General features: G+C 41.1%; 1 protein-coding gene across 2 annotated transcripts in view; it reads right to left on the minus strand.

Moving 5' to 3' along the window:
* The window catches only part of WDR49 (WD repeat domain 49), a 141943-nt gene extending 119650 nt beyond the window's left edge, over nucleotides 1-22293 (minus strand). For both annotated transcript variants that reach the window (XM_036898385.2, XM_057499808.1), the window contains exon 1: nucleotides 21625-22293. In XM_036898385.2, coding sequence (XP_036754280.2) covers nucleotides 21625-21789 — 165 coding nt within the window. In that variant the 5' untranslated portion in view covers nucleotides 21790-22293. The remainder of the gene's footprint in view (nucleotides 1-21624) is intronic.
* Between the last annotated feature and the right edge of the window lie 3601 nt (nucleotides 22294-25894).

A 25894-nucleotide genomic window follows, 5' to 3' on the forward strand; every position in this document is an offset into this window, starting at 1 on the left:
TCTGTTTTGCCTGAGCTAGCAACTTGGGATGAGCCTGACTAGTGGAATGGTGTAGCCAAGAGACAACTGAGTTTCACTAATCTTTATTTGGAAATATTGCTATAGCAGGATAAACATACAATGTTGTTAAAAACAATTTTAATTGTTTTTAAAACTTATTTTTAAAAACTACTGCTGTCCCTTCATTGGATACCAGAGATTGTAAATTGGGTCAAAGAATTTCATGCATCCATGTGTTTTATGCACGTTAGAGCTGGAAGTTTAGAGAACTTACACCAAACCCTGCATTTAAAAGGAAGAAACTGAGGCCCAGAGAATCACGAAGACATCTTGGCAGAAATAGGCCTAGAGTCGAGGATTTCCAATTCCTAACCACTTTTGTCACTCCACAAATACATTGACTTCAGCAAAAACCGATTCTCTCTAGTATAACTTGTTTATCAACAAACCAGAAAAATAGAGGGTTAGAATGTATATACCTAAATGATCCATGCAGTTTTGTTAAAAATTGTTTATTTAGAACCCTAAAGCTTTATGATGATATTCTTAACATTTACACATGAAATCTGAATCAATAAAGTAAGCATGAAATGACTAAAAAGTCAGAAAGATTCTAACCACAGTTCTAAGAGAAAATCTTTTCAACCAAAATCATTACCCGCTGCTTCCTGCTCTTGTAACCTTCTCAAACCAATGATCCAATACTTCAGCCAGTCTCTGGTCATTACATTCCTTCCTTTGAACTGTCATCCTCTCATCCGGGTATCAAGCAAAATGTTAGCCCTGGAAAAGCAATGTCTCCAAGCCTACATCTATGCTGCTGAGCGCTGAAGGATGAGTAAATGCGTAAATCCCAAAAGGTCCCTCTACACTACCAGGGACCCTTTTACATGTCCTTGCTGAACTATTATTCTCTACTTTCTTCAAATTTCTATTTCATCATTTCCCTTTCCATTCCTAATAGAGAAGTTTGACTCCTAATTCACAGGAATGAAGTAGAATAAGGAGAATGAAAAGGAGGAGGCGGCACCAATCAGATGGGAACTTCCTCAACTTCAACACACACAGAGATTGACTTGCATCTGCAGCTATCTCCCTCCTTCCTGTGAGAAGAAAAATTCTCCTGTCTCCTGGATATGTCCTCTCATGCCTCAGGCAATCTCACTATCACCCTCCTCTTGCTCTCCACTGACTCCTTTTCATCAGCATTTAAACATAATCAAGTCACTCGAATCATTAAAAACTCCCCTTGACAGTACTGCTTGCTTTTAACTAATTCCCCTTAGAAAGAATCCTGTTCACACATCATTTCAATTTTCCTCCCCCAACTTACTCAACCTTTTGCAATCCAGCTATTCGTACCAAGAAGACTAAATGTGTAGCCAGATCCTTCAGTGGATTCCTTCCAGTTCTTAGAAGGTGAAAAATGGACAAAGTTAATATTTGGCACCAAAACATCTTTGTTTAATGCTTGAGATTCCCATTTCATTGGAAAGTTAAAACCTGAGGTACATGTACAATATCAATCAAGAAAGAAAACAGTTCAAGCTACCCTAAAAGAGAGAAGAATTTGGTATTCATTTTTATTGATTCAACTTTGTTGTTTTATTGACACACAAGAAGAGAAGAGAATAGTGTCAGAAAGGGGAAGGTGGACAGGATGGGAGACAGCAAGATGGCAGAGGTGACATGCAATAAAAGGCCACTGAGAAAATCCCACAGGCAATAAAGCTAAAAATTCAATACATAATAGATACAGATATAGTTTTCTTTTTAACACTTATTAGCATTTAATGAACCTCGCTCCCTGTGACTTCAAACCTCCAGGATGCAGCCCTCCACATACACACACACGCTTAATCTCCTCCTTAGCTCTAGGGCTGAGCACTTTGGCCTTCACCACAACAGGTTGTCTGGGGAGTGTCCCTTCTCCAGAACCTTATGGTCATCTGATCATACCACATCGATGATGGCAGTAGCTGCAGACTTGTTTTTAGCATTTATTTACAAGCGTCTCTTCACTGAACGAGGCCTATGGTTCCTCAAGGTTGACAGTTGGGCAGAACCTCTGGTTCCTCTTTAATGGAAATACCTCAAACCACCCTTCTCAAAGGAACCTGAGTGTGTTTCTTGAAGCTGATTCTGTGGTCATGCACATCACCAGCCCTGTCCCCAGCGTCGCCCCCACCGCACCCTGGTGTCCTGCGCTCACTGGTGACGCACAACCCAGCACTGTCCCTGGCCCCCCGGTGTCCTGCACTTACTGGTGATGCACGGCCCAGCACCGTCCATGGCCCCCCTGTGTCTGCGCCTACTGATGTGCTGTGGTCCTTCCTGCTGTGGCCCTGAAGTGTCCATCTAAGTCTTCCTCAGTTTGGATAGCATGTCGGTCATGGAGATGAAAGAGGAGGTTTGAATCTTTTCAGAATTAAAATTTGGGAGAAAAAACATTCAGAGGACCCTGCTTTCTTATATGAGAAAGAAGAGGAGTTTTAAAATATACACATGGACACATACACAATGTGTATTTAAAAAACAAAGCCACATGAAAGAAAATTCAGCAGCTAATGAAAATGTTTATAAGGGACAAGAGGATGATGAGAAAAGGTTAGAGAGGAGAGTAAGATTTTTCTAAGTATACATTTTTAAACAGTTTTGACTCTTTAACTTTAAATGTTTCAATAATCTATGAAATGAAATTCAAACAAGGATTTTCTTAAAATCTAAAATTTAACTCATACTAACAAGCTGGCAACATAACTAAATAATGAAAGAAATTAACTTGCGTAACCTTCTTTCAGTCTAGTTTTCTGATAACAGATCCTTAGTGAAATATAATGTAAATTAACAAAACCTGAAAGAAATCTTGAATTTGAATTTTTTTCTTTAGATTAGATTGATATAATGATTCTGAAACTATTTTGTGTGTATTGTGGAATAGAGCATGTGAGTAAATACGTTGATGCTACTGAAATAAAGGTTCAAAATGTGAGAGAACAAAAAGACAAATAGGACAAATATGGAAAGGCAGAGGATGGGGAAGAACCATGTGGTGCTGGAATTGAACTCAGGGTATTAGTATTAGTTCAATATTTTAAAAATACAGATAGATGATAGACAGGTATCAACATAGATAGGAATGTTCTAGCTCTGTCAACTGAAAGAGCTTAGAAGCTGACACTCAATAGCAATGAGCACACTACTACCCCATCCTGTTTTCCTGAATACCATTCTCCAGTACAAGGAGATGGGGTCGCTAGGGAAATGACTGATCTGGGTAGGAATATCCTCATATGCCAGAAAGCAAGAACATGATAACAGATTGATCGAAACATGTCAAAAGGATGCAGGAGCTGGCTTGAAGGGGCTCACACTGGCCAAATTTGGGACAATTTCAGTATCAGAAAGAATGAATAGATAATAATACATTGAGTAGAATATATTAATCCATGAGTCTGTAGTAATATTCAAGATAGAGAGAGAGAATGAGAGGGAGAGAAAAAGGAGTGTGAAAGAATAAGCTTCTTTCTTACAGAAGAATGCTGTATGGAAAATAAATGGGCATCGATAGCATTTAAAGTCACCATTTAAATGTCACTCAAATTTCTTGGGTATGATCATTCATTATGGGTATTTAAAAGAATGCCCTTGCTGCTAGGAGATAGATTTTGAGCTAACTATTGGTAAAATATCAGGGGCTCTCTTGTCCCCTCATGGCGTGAAACAGGAGCTTTTTCCTCTCACTTTATTTCTAAATAAAAGACTCTGCCCTGGCTTTCCTAAATATATATATATATATCATTAAGCCTGAACTTACTTTTAAATGATCGCAGCAAACAACCATGCCCATGGTCTGGACATGCCCTCCCTAAACTCCCATGGCAGAATCCTAACGCCCAGTGTAGGGGTGGCAGGAGGGGGGCCTCTGGGAAGTGATGGATCATGAAGGTGAAGCCCTCATGAATGGCATCTGTGCTCTTAATAAAGAGATCTCAGAGAACATTCTCGCTCCTTCTACCAAGTGAGGACACAGGAAGTAGTCTTCAGCCTGGAGGAGGGTCGTCACTCAACTATGCTGGCTCCCTGGTCTCAGACTTCCCGTCTCCATATCTATGAGAAATTTATGTTGTTTATAAGCTACCCAGTCTATGGTATTTTGTTATAGCTGCCTCAAAAGGCTAAGATACCCTGCATATATGGAGAGAAAGAAAGATAAAATAAATGTAGCCAAATGTTAATTACTGTCGATTCTGGATAGACAGGGTATGAGTGTATGCTGTACTCATCTTTCTACTTTCAATATTTCTGTAAGTTGGACATTTTTCAAAATGAAAAGTTCAGGGGGGAAAATGCACTTTTCTCCTCCTGTATTCCTTAACTCAGTATATGTTACTACCTTAATATAACCAACTGATAACAGGCTCTGTGCGTTACAGCTCCTGAATCTCTCCACTGGCAGGCCTTCGTACCAGCCTCCTGGGTGCCTCCCCTACTTCCCCTCTGGCCTGCTCACACCACCAGCTCTTTCCACCCTAAACCATTCTCAAAAAATACAACCCTAAAGATCACTTCCAAAATACCAATCCCATCATGTCACTTCCAGGACTGCACATGTCAGTGGCTTCCTCCAGCCCTCAAAATAAATGTCAGTGTCAACATGGCTTCCTAAGGCCCTCCAGATGATTCTGGCTTGGTACCCCAGCCTCATCTTATATCTTTCTCCCCTGTTGTAGCTTCCTACAATTAGATGCCTGAAAGCACCTTACTACCTCTGCGCAACCAAATGTGGCACTTTGTATCCTCTTTCTAGAAAACTTTTCCTCCAACCCCATTTACCTGCTTGAGTGATAACTCCCCTTAGATGGAAGCTTGGTTATTACTGCCTCCAGGAAGCCTTCCCAGAATCCCCTCCCCAGTGAGGGTCATGAGCCCCCCCACCCACTTTGTTCTTTCTTCAGAGCACTGAATGATCCCAGAGTAACTGAGAGGTTAGTTGTTTAGTATATCCTCCATGAGGGAGTGTCTGGGTCTAAGTGGTTATCAACTTCTACACACAGACATTCAACAAATAACTGTTGTGAGAATTAGTAAATGAATGAATATATTGTTAATATTCTCTTTCATATTGTAGAAGAAATGATCATCAGTTTAACAATAAGAGCAAGTTTGGAGAGAAAGTCAAGTTATAGAATAAACCATGTAAATAAAACTGCAAAAGTAGAAATAAGTTGGAGTCAAATTTAGAGTTTTTGACTAAGAAAAGAGATAAAAATGGGTACCATCACTTTGAGTACAGCATACACTCATACCCTGTCTATCCTGAGTTGGGCTCTGCCAACAACTCAGGTGGACCCTTGGATTTCTGACTCCTCACCTATAAAATGAAGGCAATAAAATCGCTTTCCATAGACTCTCTTGATGCAAAACTCAATGAAAAATTGATGGAGAATTGCTACATAGCAGAAGAACAAATTATCTATAAAAGGCACTGCTTTTAATTTCAGCATTCTTTAAATTCAGCATCATTTGACATTTATTTAGTACCACAGAGTTTTTAGGTTATTAAGTTATACTGACATTTTAATAACATTTATCTTTGTACTGAATTATGGAATAGATAAGGTGCCCACAGAGCAATCTGCTATACCTGACCCTGCTACAAGCACAATTCTGTTTTTCCATAATTGAGACCTTGACACACACACAAATACATTTTTCATTTTAGAATATGGTTGTGTTGTGCACTGTTCTGCAATTTTCTTCTTTTTAACTCAACAGTAAATCTTGGCAGTTAGATACGTCCTCCTTGTTGTTTTTAATAGCTGAGTAGTAGGAGTATACCATAATTTATTTATCCATTAAATTATTGATGAACATTTGGGCTGTTTTAAATACTCCTTTTTATTGACAATATTACAATATTTTTTCTGCACATGTCATATATTTAGAATTAACTTATTTATAATTCTAGCTTGTAGAATTGGAATTGTTGGCCCAAAATGGAACATTTGAAACATTTTACACTTAATATACTCTGAAAACTGCATACCAAAAAAAGTTTTGACAATTTACAATCGTTGTAATAGTGTCCATTTCCCTGATTCTTTGCCAACAGTGGAGTATTGATCTTTTAATCTTTGCCAAGCTGATAAATAAAAAAGGATGTCTTTTTTAAATTTGTTTCCAATCAATCTCCTAAATGGGTTTAAGAATCTTTTCACATGATCAGCAGCTACTTGTGTGGCACTCTTCCTTGAATGCATCAAATAGGATAATATATGTAAATATATTAGATGTAACATAAAGCTATATGCGTTGTGCATGTCCATATGTGGATAGAAATGAATATAAAATACATGGGAAAGATGCAATATTAGAATAGCTGCAGTGCAAGACTCAGAGACTCCAAGTGTATTCTGAGGCGGAGCCAACATGGCGGCGTGAGTAGGACAGTGGGAATCTCCTCCCAAAAACATATATACTTTTGAAAATACAACAAACACAACTAGCCCTAAAAGAGAGACCAGAAGACGCAGGACAGTGGCCAGACTGCAGCTACACCAGCGAGAACCCAGCGCCTCGCGAAGGGGGTAAGATACAAGCCCCGGCCCTGCGGGACGCGAGCGCCCCTCCCCCCAGCTCCCGGCGGGAGAACAATAGGCAGAGCGGGAGGGAGACGGAGCCCAGGACTGCCGAACACCCAGCCCCAGCCATCCGGGCCAGAGCGCAGACACAGTATATGCCCAGGGGGCCCTGGATACTGGGAGAACAGGGGGTAAGACCTCAGAGCGGGTGCTGAAGCTGATGCCCCTGTGACAAAGAAAAGCGGGGGCTTTTTGAAAGTCTTAAAGGGACAGGGACTTAACAGCTTGACGGAAACAACCCAGGTCACAGTACAGCAGCTGGAAATTACAGGGAAAACCGGGTGCACTAACCCCCTGGGCAACAGCTCTGAGACCCCTCACGGAGGCAAACAGTCAAGCAGCCCCCCCATCCATCACCCCACCGGGCGCTGCGAAAGCAGAGAAGCAGCCTGAGACAAATTCCACCCACAGAAAGGGAAATTTCTCCCTTCCGGCCAGGCAAGACACAAAGACCCACTCTACACGCAATTACCCAACACAAGCCACTAGGGGTCGCAGTTGCCCCAGTAAAGAAAGGCCAGTAGTAAGTGAAAATTTTGGCCCTCCCAGCTGACAGTCAATAGCACCTGTCAACATGAAAAGGCAAAAAAATATGATTCAGACAAGACTAACCCAGACAGCTTCGGCATCTGCTACATCTTCCCCTGAGAAGGAATCTGGGGAGATAGATTTAGCCAGTCTACCTGAAAAAGAATTCAAAACAAAAGTCATAACCATGCTGATGGACTTGCAGAGAAATATGCAAGAACTAAGGAAGGAGAATTCAGAAATAAAACAAGCTCTGGAAGGACTTCAAAACAGAATGGACGAGATGCAAGAGACCATTAATGGACTAGAAAACAGAGAACAGGAACACAGAGAAGCTGATGCAGAGAGAGATAAAAGGATCTCCAGGAATGAAAGAATTTTAAGAGAGCTGAGTGATCAATATAAAAGAAATAATATAAGAATCATAGGCATTCCAGAAGAAGTAGAGAGAGAAAAGGGGATAGAAAATGTCTTTGAAGAAATAATTGCTGAAAATTTCCCCAAACTAGGGGAAGAAATGGCCTCTCAGACCACAGAGGTACACAGAACTCCCATGACAAGGGATCCAAGGAGGGCAACACCAAGACACATAATAATTAAAATGGCAAAGATCAAAGACAAGGACAAAGTATTACAAGCAGCCAGAGAGAAAAAAAAGGTTACCTACAAAGGAAAACCCATCAGGCTATCATCAGACTTCTCAACAGAAACCCTACAGGCCAGAAGAGAATGGCATGATATACTTAATGCAATGAAACAGAAGGGCCTCAAACCAAGACTACTGTATCTAGCACGAATATCATTTAAATATGAAGGAGGGATTAAACAATTCCCAGACAAGCAAAAGTTGAGGGAATTTGCCTCCCACAAACCACCTCTACAGGGCATCCTACAGGGACTGCTCTAGATGGGAGCACTCCTAAAAAGAGCACAGAACAAAACACCCAACATATGAAGAAGGGAGGAGGAGGAATAAGAAGGGAGAGAAATAAAGAATCATCAGATTGTGTTTATAATAGCTCAACAAGCGAGTTAAGTTAGACAGTAAAACAGTAAAGAAGCTAACCCTAAACCTTTGGTAACCACAAACTTAAAGACTCAGAGACTCCAAGAAGGGACTAGTGATTACCAAAGGGGAGGGGCGTGGGAGGGTGGGTGGGGAGGTAGGGAGAAGGGGACTGAGGGGTATTATGTTTAGTATACATGGTGTGGGGGATCATGGGGAGAACAGTGTAGCACAGAGAAGGCACATAGTGGATCTGCGGCATCTTGCTGCACTACTGGACAGTGACTGCATTGGGGTATGGGTGGGGACTTGATAATATGGGTAAATGTAGTAACCACATTGTTTTTTAATGTGAAATGTTCATAAAAGTGTATATCAATAATACCATAATAAAAATTAAAAAAAAAAGAATAGCTGCAGTGCAGGGGCAAAGCAGTGGCTGAGGGTGGGCACTGGTAAGAGGGGAATTTTGATGCCTGGGTTCTTGTTTGTGGAGTCAAAGAATGAACTTAATAAACAGTCAAGGTAGAAGAGCCAGTGAGAGGCTTTTATTGAGAGATACAGTAAGAGGACAGAGCTCCTGGCTCACACTAGGAGGGGACAAGAGAGCCCAGGGTGGTGCATTGTCTAGGGGATTTATAGGCAGTTGAGGATTTTTGGTAATTGAGGGCTTAGGGTGTGGACTTGTACCACCTGCCCTGCCCTCAAAGTGGGCTGGGTTCTTGCCTGTTTGCTAAGGCTGTTTACAGTGAAGTCACGGGTTATGCTGAGATATCCTTGCGGAACACTCAAACATTCCAGGTCAAGTTGCTCCTGACCTTTTGACCTTTAACAGATCTCACTGAAGATGTCTATATTCCTAGTCTGGTATCTTTACCCTAGAAAGTTAGTGTGACCTTGACTTTGCATAATACTGAGCACAGAGTTTCGATAGGGACTTTACATTGTTACATTGCTTTGACTGTAAATATGTTGCCTTGCTTTTTCCGGAGGCCCTCACCCTACTCTGTCTAAGGCCATGGTCCCGGTCTCAACTGCATGGGTACCTGCGAAGCAGCAGAAGACAGCAGTGCCCCTGGTAGTCCTCAGCAGGGAATGCTGGAGCCCAGAGAATCCTATCCATAAAATGGTGGTAAGAGAGGAGGAAGGAAGAAAAGGCCCCGAGGCACTTGGGCCTGAGCCAGGGTGAGGCAGAGGCTTAGGGAGTGTCAGAAATCACCAAGGACAATTCAGAGGCTTCCTCTCTCTAGCAGAAGAGTTGGTGGGGGTCATGTGTCATCACCGAGTGAGCTAAACTTGGCAAGACATGACAAATGTGAGGTCCAAGGGGCACAGATAACACTTCTTCACTTGTCTGTTTTTTACAGTCTTCTTTTTGAATTCTCAGGAAATGTGGAAAAGTAGTCTGTGCCCGGGAGCCAAGATGGCAGCATGAGTAGAGCAGTGGAAATCTCCTCCCAAAATCATATATATTTTTGAAAACACAACAAATACAACTATTCCTAAAAGAGAGACCAGAAGACACAGGGCAACAGCCAGACTACATCCACACCTGAGAGAACCCAGCGCCTGGTGAAAGGGGTAAGATACAAGCTGCAGCCTGGTGGGACCCAAGGACCCTCACCCCAGCTCCCGGTGGGAGGAGAGGAGTCGGAGCAGGGAGGGAGAGGGAGCCCAGGACTGCTAAACACCCAGCCCCAGCCATCCGCACCAGAGCACAGACACATGGTGTGCTAGATACTAGGGAAACAGGACAGTAAAACCTGTGAACGGGTCCCCACAGCTGGCACCCCTGGGACAAAGAAAAGCGAGTGCTTTTTGAAAGTCTTAAAGGGACAGATATCCCACAGCTGAACAGAAGCGTCCCAGGACACTTAGCCCAGCAGCTGGGAATCCCAGGGAACTCTGGGCACCCTAAACCCCTGGGCAGCAGTGCAGTTCAGAGGCCATTCAAAGAGATAAACAGCCTCCCGCCCATTCCCCCTCCAACACGGCTCCGCCATTTTGGAATAGCAGCCTGAGGCAGGCCACACCCACAGCAACTGCAGAGCCAAATAAACTCCTCAGTGGCCAGGCAAGAATCAGAGGCACCATCTGCGCACAGCTGCTTAGCACAAGCTGCTAGAGGTTGCTCTTCTCCCAGGAGAGGAAGGCCACAAACCAGCAAAAAGGGACATTCTTGCAGCCCACAAATGCACCAGCTCTACACGAATACCTCTATTGCCATGAAAAGGCAGAAGAATTTGATACAGACCAAAATCACAGAGTCAACCCCTGAGAAGGAGATAGACCTAATGAATCTTCCTGAAAAAGAATTCAAAAAAAAGCTTATAACCATGCTGACGGAGCTGCAAAGAAATATGCAAGAGCTAAGGGATGACTTCTGGAGGGAGATTACAGAAATGAAACAATCTCTGGAAGGATTTATAAGCAGAATGGATAAGATGCAAGAGGCCATTGATTGAATAGAAACCAGAGAACAGGAACACATAGAAGCTGACGCAGAGAGAGATAAAAGCATCTCTAGGAATGAAAAAATATTAAAAGTACTGTGTGACCAATCCAAAAGGAATAATATCCGCATTATAAGGGTACCAGAAGAAGAAGAAGAGAGAGAAAAAGGGACAGAAAGTGTCTTTGAAGAAATAATGGATGAAAACTTCTCCAAACTGGGGGAGGAAATGATTGATCAGACCACAGAAGTGTACAGAACTCCCAACAGAAGGGAACCAAGAGGACAACACCAAGACACATAATAATTACAATGGCAAATATCAAGGACAAGGACAGAGTTTTAAAGGCAGCTAGAAAGAGGAAAAAGGTCACCTACAAAGGAAAACCCATCAGGCTATCATCAGATTTCTCAACAGAAACCTTACAGGCCAGAAGAGAACGGCATGATATATTTAATGCAATGAAACAGAAAGGCCTTGAACCAAGAAAACTATATCCAGCATGATTATCATTTAAATACAAAAGAGCGATTAAACAATTCCCAGAAAAGCAAAAGTTGAGGGAATTTGCCTCCCACAAACCACCTCTACAGGGTATTTTAGAGGGACTGCTCTAGATGGGAGCACTCCTCAGACTAAATAGATATCACCAGAGAAAATAAATCACAGCAAAGAAAGCAGACCAACCAAATACTAAGTAATGGCACAAAATAAAATCAACTACCTACAAAAGCAGTTAAAGGAAAGACAGAAGAGCACAGAATAAGATACCCAACATATAAAGAATGGAGGAGGATGAATAAGAAGGGAGAGAAATAAAGAATCACCAGACAGTGTTTATAATAGCTCAATAAGCGAGTTAAGTTAGACAGTAAGATACTAAGAAACTAACCTTGAACCTTTGGTAACCATGAAATTAAAGCCTGCAATGGCAATAAGTACATATCTTACAATAATCACCCTAAATGTAAATGGACTGAAAGCACCAATCAAAAGACACACAGTAAAAGAATGGATAAAAAAAAAAGACCCATCTATATGGTGCTCACAAGAAACTCACCTCAAACCCAAAGACATGCACAGACTAAAAGTCAAGGGATGGAAAAAGATAGTTCATGCAAACAATAGGGAGAAAAAAGCAGGTGTTGCAATACTAGTATCAGACAAAATAAACTTCAAAACAAAGAAAGTAACAAGAAGGACATTACATAATGATAAGGGGCTCAGTCCAACAAGAGGATATAACCATTATAAATATATGTGCACCCAACACAGGAGCAACAGCATATGTGAAAGAAATACTAACAGAACTAAAGGAGGAAATAGAATGTAATGCATTCATTTTAGGAGACTTCAACATGCCACTCACTCCAAAGGATAGATCCACCAGACAGAAAATAAGTAAGGAAATGGAGGCACTGAACAACACACTAGAACAGATGGACCTAATAGACATCTATAGAACTCTACATAAAAAAGAAGCAGGATACACATTCTTCTCAAGTGCACATGGAACATTCTCCAGAATAGACCACATACTAGGCCACAAAAAGAGCCTCAGTAAATTTCAAAACACTGAAATACTACCAACCAACTTTTCAGACCACAAAGGTATAAAACTAGAAATAAATTGTACCAAGAAAGCAAAAAGGCTCACAAACACATAGAGGCTTAACAACACGCTTCTAAATAGTCAATGAATCAACGACCAAATTAAAGTGGAGATCCAGCAATATATGGAAACAAATGACAACAACAACACAAAGCCCCAACTTCTGTGAGATGCAGCAAAAGCAGTCTTAAGAGGAAAGTATATAGCAATCCAGCCATACCTAAAGAAGGAAGAACAAACCCAAATGAATAGTCTAATGTCACAATTATTGAAATTGGAAAAAGAAGAACAAATGAGGCCTAAAGTCAGCAGAAGGAGGGACATAATAAAGATCAGAGAAGAAATAAATAAAATTGAGAAGAATAAAACAAAAGAAAAAAATCAATGAAACCAAGAGCTGGTTCTTTGAGAAAATAAACAAAATAGACAAGCCTCTAGCCAAACTTATTAAGAGAAAAAGAGAATCAACACACATCAACAGAATCAGAAATGAGAAAAGAAAAATCACGACAGACTCCACAGAAATACAAAGAATTATTAGAGACTACTATGAAAACCAATATGCTAAGAAGCTGGAAAACCTAGAAGAAATGGACAACTTCCTAGAAAAATACAACCTTCTAAGACTGACCAAGAAAGAAACACAAAAATTAAACAAACCACTTACGAGCAAAGAAATTGAAGCAGTAATCAAAAAACTACCCAAAAACAAAACCCCCGGGCCAGATGGATTTACCTCTGAATTTTATCAGACATACAGAGAAGACATAATACCCGTTCTCCTTAAAGTTTTCCAAAAAATAGAAGAGGAGGGAATACTCCCAAACTCTTTCTATGAAGCCAACATCACCCTAATACCAAAACCAGGCAAAGACCCCATCAAAAAATAAAATTACAGACCAATATCCCTGATGAATGTAGATGCAAAAATACTCAACAAAATTTTAGCAAACCGAATTCAAAAATATATCAAAAGGATCATACCCCATGACCAAGTGAGATTCATCCCAGGGAAGCAAGGATGGTAAAACATTAAAAAATCCATCATCATCCACGACTTAAACAAAAAGAAGGACAAAAACCACATGATCATCTCCATAGATGCTGAAAAAGCATTTGACAAAATTCAACATCCATTCATGAAAAACACTCTCAGTAAAATGGGTATAGAGGGCAAGTACCTCAACATAATAAAGGCCATATATGATAAACCCACAGCCAACATCACACTGAACAGCCAGAACCTGAAAGCTTTTCCTCAGAGATCAGGAACAAGACAGGGATGCCCACTCTCCCCACTGTTATTTAACATAGTACTGGAGGTCCTAGCCATGGCAATCAGACAAAACAAAGAAATACAAGGAATCCAGATTGGTAAAGAAGAAGTTAAACTGTCACTATTTGCAGATGACATGATACTGTACATAAAAAACCCTAAAGACTCCACCCCAAAACTACTAGAATTGATATCGGAATACAGCAAAGTTGCAGGATACAAAATCAACACACAGAAATCTGTGGCTTTCCTATACACTAACAATGAACCAATAGAAAGAGAAATCAGGAAAACAATTCCATTCACAACTGCATCAAAAAGAATAAAATACCTAGGAATAAACCTAACCAAGGAAGTGAAAGACCTACACCCTGAAAACTATAAGACACTCTTAAGAGAAATTAAAGGGGACACTAACAAATGGAAACTCATCCCATGCTCTTGGCTAGGAAGAATTAATATTGTCAAAATGGCCATACTGCCCAAAGCAATATACAGATTTGATGCAATCCCTATCAAATTACCAACAACATTCTTCAACAAACTGGAACAAATAGTTCAAAAATTCATATGGAAACACCAAAGACCCCGAACAGCCAAAACAATCCTGACAAGGAAGAATAAAGTGGGGGGGATCCCACTCCCCAACTTCAAGCTCTACTACAAAGCCATAGTAATCAAGACAATTTGGTACTGGCACAAGAACAGAGCCACAGACCAGTGGAACAGATTAGAGACTCCAGACATTAACCCTAACATATATGGTCAATTAATATTTGATAAAGGATCCATGGACATACAATGGGGAAATGACAGTCTCTTCAACAGATGGTGCTGGCAAAACTGGACAGGTACATGTAAGAGAATGAAACTGGACCATTGTCTAACCCCATATACAAAAGTAAATTCAAAATGGATCAAAGACCTGAATGTAAGTCATGAAACCATAAAACTCTTAGAAAACAACATAGACAAAAATCTCTTGGACATAAACTTGAGCAACTTCTTTATGAACGTATCTCCCCAGTCAAGGGAAACAAAAGCAAAAATGAACAAGTGGGACTATATCAAGCTGAAGAGCTTCTGTACAGCAAAGGACACCATCAATAGAACAAAAAGGTATACTACAGTATGGGAGAATATATTTAAAAATGACAGATCTGATAAAGGGTTGACATCCAAAATATATAAAGAGCTCAGGCACCTCAACAAACAAAAAGCAAATAATCCAATTAAAAAATGGGCAGAGGAGCTGAACAGACAGTTCTCCAAAGAAGAAATTCAGATGGCCAATAGACACATGAAAAGATGCTCCACATTACTAGCCATCAGAGAAATGCAAATTAAAACCACAATGAGGTATCATCTCACACCAGTAAGGATCGCCACCATCCAAAAGACAAACAACAACAAACGTTGGTGAGGTTGTGGAGAAAGGGGAACCCTCCTACACTGCTGGTGGGAATGTAAATTAGTTCAACCATTGTGGAAAGCAGTAAGGAGGTTCCTCAAAATACTCAAAATAGACATACCATTTGATCCAGGAATTCCACTTCTAGGAACTTACCTTGAGAATGCAGCACTCCAGTTTGAAAAAGACAGATGCACCCCTATGTTTATCACAGCACTATTTACATTAGCCAAGAAATGGAAGCAACCTAAGTGTTCATCAGTAGATGAATGGATAAAGAAGATGTGGTACATATACACAATGGAATATTACTCAGCCATAAAAAGAAAACAAATCCTACCATTTGCAACAACATGGATGGAACTAGAGGGTATTATGCTCAGTGAAATAAGCCAAGCGGAGGAAGACAAATACCAAATGATTTCACTCATATATGGAGTATAAGAACATAGAAAAACGGAAGGAACAAAACAGCAGCAGAATCACAGAACCCAAGAATGGACTAACAGTTACCAAAGGGAAAGGGACTGGGGAGAATGGGAGGGAAGGGAGAGATAAGGGTGGGCAAGAAGAAAGGGGGCATTATGATTAGCATGTATAATGTGGGGGTGGGGAGTGGGGAGGGCTGTGCAACACAGAGAAGACACATAGTGATTCTATATCATCTTACTACACTGATGGACAGTGACTGTAATGGGGTTTGTGGGGGGGACTTGGTGAAGGGGGACCCTAGTAAACGTAATGTTTTTCATGTAATTGTAGATTAATGGCAACAAAATTTTTAAAAATAGAGCAGAAATAAAAAAGTCTGTGCCCTTGGTCCCCTAGGTTTGGAGAGGACGCTCCACTACAAATGAACAGCAACAGGCATCTGCCTTTGCCTTCTCATCTTTAGAATAAGTTTTGGGGTTGCCTTCTCTGCTCCAGTCCTGGCTGAAGTTCAAGGTTAAAACATTTCTTCCCCAAAAGCACCCCCATCACCCGCTCTGATCTAGATCAGTGTGTGTACGCACTTGTTCTGAAAGCACCCAGAAAAACTGGAAAAGGCATGAAGCTGTTGGAATTGTCACAAAATTCAGCCAAGACAGCCACACTCAGGAAGACCAGTGTTTCACATGTTGACACACAGCTTTACTTGCTTGTTTTGGTGATGAATGTTTGCTAACCTCACCCATGGATTCTATCTAGCACGTCAAACAAAAGCTGCGAGAAATTCCTCTGTCATTTCCAACTGTGCCAACTGCAGTGGATTTGGATTTGTCTTCACACCGTTACCGAAATTGTGAAGAGGGGGAATTCTAGAGCACCACTGATTTTCTGCTGCCATTATAAATAGGATTTTTGATGCCACTAAGGGAGTTGGGCCTAGAAATGCTCTGACCTGCTGCCTTTGTTCAGCAGGTGCTGAACTGACTGAGGCTGCTGAACGCACTCTTCACTCTACAACAGTTATAGATTAAGCTGTACCTCTTTACCTGCTCACAAGCTTCCATTGAGATGTCTTTAAAAGGGAAAAAAAAAAGCAATGGCTTATCCTCCCTTTTTCTGCATTGATTTGATTGTAGGAGTTGTTGATTACTTGCTGATTATGCATTAATTCGAAGTTACCAGGACACTGGGCCTGTGTGCTATTAACTTAACATGTGTCTTTGTTAATGATGTTCTTTTTCTTTTGGATTCCTGTTCCTTGAATCAACCTCCCAAAGGGAGGTTGCCTGGTGGCCAGTGGGATCCATGCCATCAACGCGCTAGGGAGCTGGCGACCCACCCCTGATATCTGGCTCTGCTCCAAAGGGTAATTCCATTAAGTGCTTCATTCTCTTTGTGCATAAATGGGAAATAAAAATGTCTGCCCTGCCTACGCTCCAGGCTGCTGAGAGGATCCAGTAACATGATACCTGCAGTAGTGCTTTATCAAATCTTACCATACTTGAAAGATACTAAATTTTTATTCATCATTTTGATCTCCACTGATTTCCAGAAAGAGTTTTAGTTCAGCTGTAACAGAAGGCACATAGATGGTTATACCATTAAAGCAAAGATAAAAGAACAAGAGTCATATAATGAGATTAGCAGATAACTGTCCCAGAAAAATCTATGTTAAGAATAGTTGTGTCAGTCAAACACTAAATCTAGCTTTGAACTTCCTGTCAGTTAAGGCAAAACACTAAACACCTTTAGGTATGTTATTCTCCTTAATCTATGAAATGAAGCATGGTTTATTAGGATAGATGGAAATTCTCCTTCCATTAAACTCTAAGGATTGTGGATGAGGTTGTTCTCTGGGCACACACCTGTCTACATTTTCCAGCCGCCCTCATAAATGGGATGTGGGCCTGGCCCAAAGAAACTCTCCCCATGTGCTCCTTCATGGTCTTCCCTGTGCTACTAACTTGATGCATTGCAACATGGGAAGTGGAAAATGGAAGGAGCCTGGGCACCTGAATCCCTACCTAGACCTACCCATCAATTAGAAATTGCTTTCTACTTTCTATGGGCAAGAAATGATGCTTTATGGCATATATATTTTACATAGTTTGTATACCTTAGAAAATTAAAGATTTTTCTAATTTGGAACTTCATTGGATAACATAATATGCAGGGTTTCTAACTACTGGTTTTACCTAGAGAAACATTTTTTAAATGATCTTCATGAACTATCTCGTATTTCGTGAGAGACAAGCAAAATCTAACGGTTCTGAGGAAAGAGAATGAAACAAAGATGAGTGTTTTTATTTATGTGTTTGGTAAGGTGATGCCAGGATTAGAAAAGAAAACAGCAAGAGGCAAGAACAGCTTTGGAAAATGAGACATCTCAGGAGGCCTTTCCATTTGGGTAACTTATAGTGAGGACATACAGGGCCATGAGAGGCCAAGAGAAGACAGCATGAAGTAGGCAGGTAGAACCAGCCCTTGGGTCTGGGCCCACAACCTGGGCCAGAATGAATATACCAGGGGATGATACACAGACCCAGCTGCTGAGAGGCGGAGGTCAGGACCAAACCCAGTGAGTCCAGAATATAGGTGAACCAGAGTCTCAGGCATCCAGGACCAAAATGCGGAATGTCCTGGCATGCAGGGGTCAACAATGGAGAATTCAAGGAAAGGAATACTGAGAGATCCACATAGTCACACTCAATATATATAAAATTTCAATGGGGCTTTTCCAAAATTCTATTTCCCTTGGACCATAATTTCTACTTCTCAGAATTCCTATAAAATCAGCAAACTACAGCCATCCTTCCTCACACAATAGCTGGCTTTCAAAAGATCTCAGAAAATGTAAAATATGGTTGACATGGAAATAATGTGAATATCCAGAGACCGTGTCATTTCTCTAAGCACTGCAAGTGCTACAGGAAAGTTTGAGTAACAACCATTTTACAATTCTATGAATAAAACAAGTTTCATTCCCTTCACGTTGACATATTGCTTTCTGGACAGCATCACTTGAAAGAAAATAAAATCCACAAGCTACTTGTCCAGTACTTCTATCCAGGTAATGTCTTTGTTCCAGAGAAGAGGATCAAGACATCAATTAAAATACTCTGCATGCTAACAAAATATGAAATTGGAGATGAAAAGATAATGCCTTTGTACTTTTGTATGTGGATTTCTGTCTTTGCTACTCTTACTTCTTCCATTTACTACCAAAACTAAAAAGAAAATAGAAGCATAGTTGTGTTACTCAAGGTTTAATTTCCTTTAGAAAGTGTGTGAGTTAGAATCAAGAGAATGTTAGAGGCAATGTGGTTTAACGTCTACTCACTGAATATGTAATACCTACATTAATTGAGCACTTACTTTGTGTCAAGCACTCTTCCAAGTGCTTTCCAGGTAATATCTCATTTAATAATCACAACAACTCTTTCATTTCCACTCTAGAAATAAAGGAAACTGAGGCCCAGAATGGTTTAGTGATTTGCACAAACTCACATTATAAGTGGCACAACTGGGATTCAAATCCATGAAGTCTGATTCCTAGCTCTTAAGCACTGATTCTGACTAACATCATAGAAAAACTATAGGCATTACTTACTGTATTCTTAAATGTCACTGCTAAGATTTATATGGTATGTAATACTTCATTTGAAAATATATGAGAAATACTCACTATAGAATTCAAGACTAAATTCCCATTTTTCAATTAAGCATTGCCACTACTATTTAAGGAGATGGACTTGACTAATATCTGACAACTCTTCGGCGCCTAACAAGCAATCCATGTACAAAGAAAAAAAAACAGGAGATAAAGGGATCTAGTGCCTGAGTCTTAGCACTTCGAAGAGCTTGTATTTAGTGACTGGACTACAAATCACTGCATTTAAAGTTCTGTGTTACAATATAGTGACTAGGGGCAATATTTCCTTTTGCAGCAATCTATACCTGTGCCCTGAGGGCCCAGCACTCATGACAGCTGGACTGGATTCCACTGAACTCATTTAGTGTGTCCTTCCTCTCTAGGCATCCATGCTATGTTTAGAAATTTGTTGTGTCAAGGGCTTAACTTCTAGTCTTGGTTACACATTTACCATTGGACTGTTCCATCCTGTGTCTGTTGAGTCTGTTAAAAAAAAGGGTGGACTTCATTTTTTCTTGAAAGTATGTCTGCAAAGCCCAATTTCTTTTTTAAAAACTGTCATTAGATTCTCTCTGTTCACACAAGCTCTGAATTAGTATCTCTTTCCACTTTGAGCCATCAGTAGTCTGGCTTTTCCAACTGGCAATTTCAAAGTAAGTGATCCAGTCTTTGAAACATTTAAAGTAAAAGAAAAAACAAAAACTCAAAATTGAATTGTCCTGTTTCTATTGGGTTCCTTCCAGACTAATCAGTGTTTGAAAAGAACACCCACCCCCAACCTTCTATAGCAGTTTCACTCCCTAACACATCCACTTTTCAATGTTGACTCTCCGAATAGACCCTAGCATTCAAATTCTGTGTGTTCTCAGCAGAACAATACTGCCACGCTTCTGTTCATTCCAGAGTTGAGGCTGTCATAATCTGTTGGTACAGTTTTCTGAGTGTCCTCAAGCTGTCAAAATGTTTGCTGTGTCTATCAGAATATGCCAAATTCATTTGGGGCATTGGACATGAACAGCATTAAAACCTTTCAGACAAGTGGAGTTGGATGAATAGCAAATATATGAAGATTAAAATGAGGAGAGTGTAGGGCAAAGCTTGTCTGAGTTACTAAATATGATTATATCATGAAGAAATGGTTGATAATTGGGATGTTAATTTGTCAATATAGGTAGAATCTACCTTGTTATACAAAACAGGTTACAGCAGAGTTTTTCATCAGTTAGTTTTTTTGGATAGCTAAAGATTAAAATCTGTGCCAATTGCAGGCCAATATAATTGTTAAGATTCCATCATGATTTATTAGTTTCAAAGTGGTATTCTAAAATATTTCATGTCTGTTTCAAATTAATATGGATACTCCCAGAGGCCTCCAGAGGACCTTCTAAAGCCCTGAGAGCAACTCTTGGCAAACATAATGAAGTAGAAAGGATGGAGGCTCATGTCTACCTAAATCCCACAGCACAGACGGGCGCTTCTTTTTATCCACGTAAGTATAAGATAAATTTTAGCCAAAATAAGCAGGCGAAGAGAGGCAACAAAGGACCAGGCAGTTGATTTGAGCACAATTCCCAGGTGATGTTCTGCGGTCTGGGTGTCACAGGCCGGGGAAGTCACACCCCGTCAGGGAGGTGGGGGCTTATAAGGGATTAGGAGGGGGAGGAGTGGGCAAGCTGTCCTAGGGGGCGTGGAGAGGTATGATTGGCTAAAGCTGACATAATAGACAACTAGAAACTTTTTTTCCTTCCAAGAGGGAAGAGGCTGACATCCGGGTCTTAGTTGGCACATCAGAAGGATGGAATTCAGGAAGAGCTGTCCCCTTTCCATATAAGGCACGGACCTTGGGGTCTGGTCTGTTCTCCCCATATGGCATCTCTCTGTTCTGTTTGCATGTCCTTGTTTTTCCTTCCTCCAGCCTAACAGTGAGAAACTAAAAATCATTTCGATGTATGCAGTTCATTACACATAGCTACAGAATTCAAAATTAATTAAGGAGTAAATTATTCATTTATGCTTACAATTCGTAGGTTTATTTTATGTACAGAATTAAAATGAAAACTTTAAATTTTGTTTTTATTGGCATTGCTCCAGTATTTACAGAGTGGAAAAATGGTCCCTCACGCACATCGGGGGACAAGGAAATTCCAAAATCAGCTTTGAAAAGGAGCATGTCCCTTGGGGTGAGGCAGGGGAGAATTTTTGCAAATTGGAGACACATACTTGCGTCTTTGGAGCCCTACTGCCTTGTTACGTGCTAGGACAGATCTTACTAGGAGTCATCTCAGAGATCTGGCTTTCCCCTCTCACCACCACCATAACTTGGTTTTTCAAAACTATGTGGATTTCTAAGAAAGATTTTGTTCAAGAATTAACTTTCCTTCCTGACAGTAATGACACTCAATGGCAACAACTTCAAACAAAATAATATTGCTCAGCCTGAAGAACTGAGGGATAAAGTTACTCTGGTGTTAAATACAAGCCTGACCATTTCCTTTCAATTCCCTATTTTAATAATTAAATATATAAACAAATATAAGGGGAAAATATTTCTGTTTCATCCTAGTCTGCTTCATGAACAACTCAAACTCTCCGGTAAACAAGATGAACTCTTACCTCAAAGGCCCTCTGTATTTTGACAAAGTCACTCACACTGAGTTGGTTCTCCAGCAGGGCTGGGCAGTGGGCTTCCTCGGGTCTTGCAACTTCTGTTTCCTGCAGGCTGGTTGGCCCAGGCTGTGACCTCTTGTTCCCTTCAAGTGCACCACCCTGGCAACTCATGGCTTCCCCTCTTTTCAGCAACCTTCAACTATTTCTACTCTTTGTTTTTTTGTTTTGTTTTTTTTTCATTCAACAGGTGCCTTTGAAAAGAAACCCAATTTAGCAATAGAATTCAAAATGAAAGTACATTTCAGGCATGCAATTAGGAGGCAAAATGCTCAAGCTGAGAGGTAAGGAATGAAAGCCCTTAACCCCACACTTCTTTAATTCCACAATTTGTTTTCAAAATCTGCATTTGAAAACACCCTCTCCTCACACTCCGTTTACCTGGCCTGATTAAAAATGTGTAATGCTTCCCCCATGTTTATAGCAACTGACACCGAAGGCAGCTTCTAATCCTCACTTTAAATGCATTAGAAAAGAAGCTTCTCAAACTCTCTCTGGCTAACCTTGTTTCTATTAACTTGTTGAGGTTAACTCCATTTTCTTGTGTGGAGGCGTTAGGTGACTCAGCTGCAAGGTTTCGTCGTCGGTCCCAATGAAGTGCTTGCCTCTGAAGGCCACCTTCCCAGCAATGTGGAGTTGTTTGTTTCATCTGTGCCTGCCTGCTGCCTTTGTACGTTTCCTGGCAACCAGCCTAAAGCTTTTCCTTCCCTGTCCTCCTCCCCAACCCGATGACCGACCAGAAGGTTTGCCGATGTAAAGCTAATGTCAAGGCCTTTAAAAAAGGACAGTTCAGACCACTCATTTTCTATTAAACCTCATCATTGCTGAATTATTTTAAGACAAGTTTTATAAATATATTTTCTAGGAAACATGTTGTGTATTATGAAACAATATGATTAAACAAAGAAAAGGCAAGGCATTCTAGAATTTTATGTTTTCTACATAAGAAACGTTTTATTTTTAATAACTCATTCCTTATCTTCTCTTCGTTTAGTTTCTATCTATATAAATGTGGATGGTTTTAGAAAGGTTTTCAAGTCATTGACACTCTGCAGGAAAAAACACAGCATAACATAATATGATAAAGCAACTTAGAGAGCCACTGCTGTTCACCTCATGGTAATGAAAAGGAGAGATGAGACAGCTGCCATTTTGAGTATATATACTAGGTGCCCGACATCCACTCAGCACTTTGCATTCTTACCTTATTCATGCTTTGCAACAGCCCTACAAGGCCGACAAGATCACTATCCCCACTTTACAGATGGAGAGGTATAGAAAATGCCAGAAGGCACACAGTTAGTAAGGTGTGAAATAGGGCAGAATGGCTCTGGAACTTCGGGCTGCACCACAGATGGGTGCCCTCTCTGCACCTTATTTTCGCCTCTGTAAAACTGAAAAGTCTCACTAGATATTCTCTAAGCCTCTTTCAGCTCTTTGATTCTGTGAGTTGGTGCTCACAAGGCACATGGTGATACTGTTGCGGGGCAGCTGCGTCTGGGGGTCTCTCCCTGAGCACTAGGTGAGCCACTAGGAGGAGCCTCAACCTGAACAGGGGAGGGTTCCTCACTCTGGGTGAGAAGGAATTCTCAAACAGGTCATGCCTGTGTAGGTAAGGAAGGAATTCATTAAGGCAAGAGCAGCAGGGAATGGCAGCTGCCCTCCAGGCTGCAGAGAACAGGAAAGTGCAGAGGGAAAGAGGGAAAGTTCTCGGCCTAGGGCAGGTTCCCTCACCAACTCCTGAAGCCAGGGTCACCTGGCATCCTGTGTCCGCTTGAATCTGCATGGCATGGGACCAGCCCCTACCACTCCAGGATTTGGGGGAGCCACGGAGCACAGGATGGAGTGAGGTTATGTTCTGAGAACTTCCCAAACGTCTCGCCAATGGGTTTCAGCCCTAGACAAGTTCACTATGGATTCAATGAGACCAAAAAATGACAATGGAACATTCTTGAGGTGAAAGGGTTTATACCCAACTTTATTCCCACAGTGGCAGGTCAGTCACTAGAATGCTGTTCCCTCAGAGTAAATCGGCCTGCAGCAAGCCTTCTCTGCCTCTGGGCCTCTCTGCCCCTGCAGCTGTCTCAGTGTCTGTCTTTGGTGCTGCCACCACTCCAGCCTCTGCTCTGCTCTTCTGCAGCCTTGCAGCCGTGCCACCATGTCATGTCACCCAGAGCACTGGGCAGAGCTATTGAGTCAGTAGCAATGTATTGCCCACACCTGTGTAGTGAGCTAGCCAACCAGAGCCAGGTGAGAATCCTGGCCACAGGAACTTTCACATTATACACATTATACACACCAAAGAAAGGAGATCTTCAGGCAGGCTACTAAAAGCAGATCACACAGCTGCAGTTCTATCCAGGTCACCCAGGAACATGCAGGTCCAAATCTAAGCTCATGCAGCCCCTTTCTACTTATCAGGAGCAAAGCGGAGACAGAGTGAAGACCTGGAAATAAAGTGAAATAGCAAAGAGACAGAATGCAGTAATTTGAGCAGTGAGAACGCTTTTTTTAAAAAGTACTCACTTGAAGGAATGTGCGGATGTCCTCAGAGGGGAGCTGTGCTGAAAGTTTGGGAATTCTGTCTTTTAAGGCTTTTAAGAATGGGGCAAAGGGCTTCGGGGGTGGTTGTTGGGCATAGGCTTGACTTGTGGTCTCAAGATGCTTATCTCTAGTGAGAGACACCATGTCTCCTCTCCTCTATTGTCAGTCCTCCAGCTAATTTTGCTAAATAAACCCAACACATGGGATTTTTTTATTTTATTTTCCTCCCAGATAGTGGTTACCCTCAAGCAGTGAGGACATATCAGTTAAGACTGCCTGCCCTGCTGTAAGCTGATTACCAGAGAATATGTTAGGTAGGAATCTTACTTCTCAACTCTCTGCTTCTTAAAATGGAATCTTAGCCTTAGGACGGGGTCCCTCCTGCTCTTACTATACTGTTTATACCTCAGCATTTATCACCATAGGCAGGAAAAGTTAATGAGGATGCTTGTCCCATGTCCCTGCCCTACCTCAGTGTGCAGTGTATCCCTACAACACAGAGAAGGAAGCATCCTACAGGCATTCCTGTCTGCGTTTTAGGCAAATAAATGATATTCTATTCACGTATCCACTAATTCATCCATCTCTCTGTTCAGCATTCATTCCAAAAACCACTGACTAAGAACCTATGTATGTCAAAGTCCTGCCCCTAAGGGCCTTTCAGTTTTATAGGGGCAGTTACCTGTCTAGTTCATCTTTCATGCCAATCTCAACCTCTTGCTGTTTACGTGCTAAACTGAGAAAGATTCTGAAGTCATATCTACGCTCAGAGGAAAAGAGTGGTATGATAGATTACAGATATAATGAGACCAAAATCAGAGGCACAGAAGGGTGGATGGGCCATGTTTACTACAAATTTGCCTCTCCTGTTTAGCCCTTCATGTGAGTTAAGGAAACATTTTTAAGCCAAAATATTATAACTTCCCTTAAGTTATCTCATATAAGACCAACTTGTGTCTTCCTACTATCCTTATCAGAAAATTAATAATAGTCTGGTAAGCTGGATCATTCCCATAAATGTTTGTTAAATGTTTTATGGTGATATTCTGGTATGTTGGGCCTAGTTCAGTAATAGACACTAATGAGAGAAGGAAGAAGAAAGAGAAAAAAACATTGAAGCTTCAAAGTCCACGTCCCACTGGCTAACGATGCACAATTCTCTCGTTATTCTAAGCCAGTCATATGGCCTGGCCTACTGGCTTCCACAAAGATGCAGCTCTGTTTTTATCAGTCAGAAGAGGAAGGTATAATGAGCAGCTAATAAATGACTATAGAAGTTAATCAATTGACGTAGTTTTCTTCCTGTAAAATTATGGCATTAGAAATAATTCTTGACTGTAAAGCCTTAAATGGCTTTCACCTTCTTCGTAACTGTATGGTTAATTTTCAGGTTAAACCTCCACAGCACTGTAAAACCCATAACTAGCCTCTTGACTCTGCTGGGATTTATCTTCTTGTTTGTCATGAATCAGTTATGATTTGGTGAAAATTGGCCAGTCCAATACTAGGCTCTATGGGGAATGTGCAGTGATGGAGACAGTCTGTGCCCTTGGGGAGTGGACAGTTTCGTGGGGAGAGAAGGCTAACAAACTGACACTTGCTCCCTTCACCTGTAGGGACCGGCCAACACTCACCAGCTCAGTGGAGCACATCAGCTCCCCAAGGACAGAGCCAG

The sequence above is a fragment of the Manis pentadactyla genome, chromosome 1, assembly GCF_030020395.1.
Source record: "Manis pentadactyla isolate mManPen7 chromosome 1, mManPen7.hap1, whole genome shotgun sequence".
In the NCBI taxonomy this organism is placed as follows: domain Eukaryota; kingdom Metazoa; phylum Chordata; class Mammalia; order Pholidota; family Manidae; genus Manis; species Manis pentadactyla.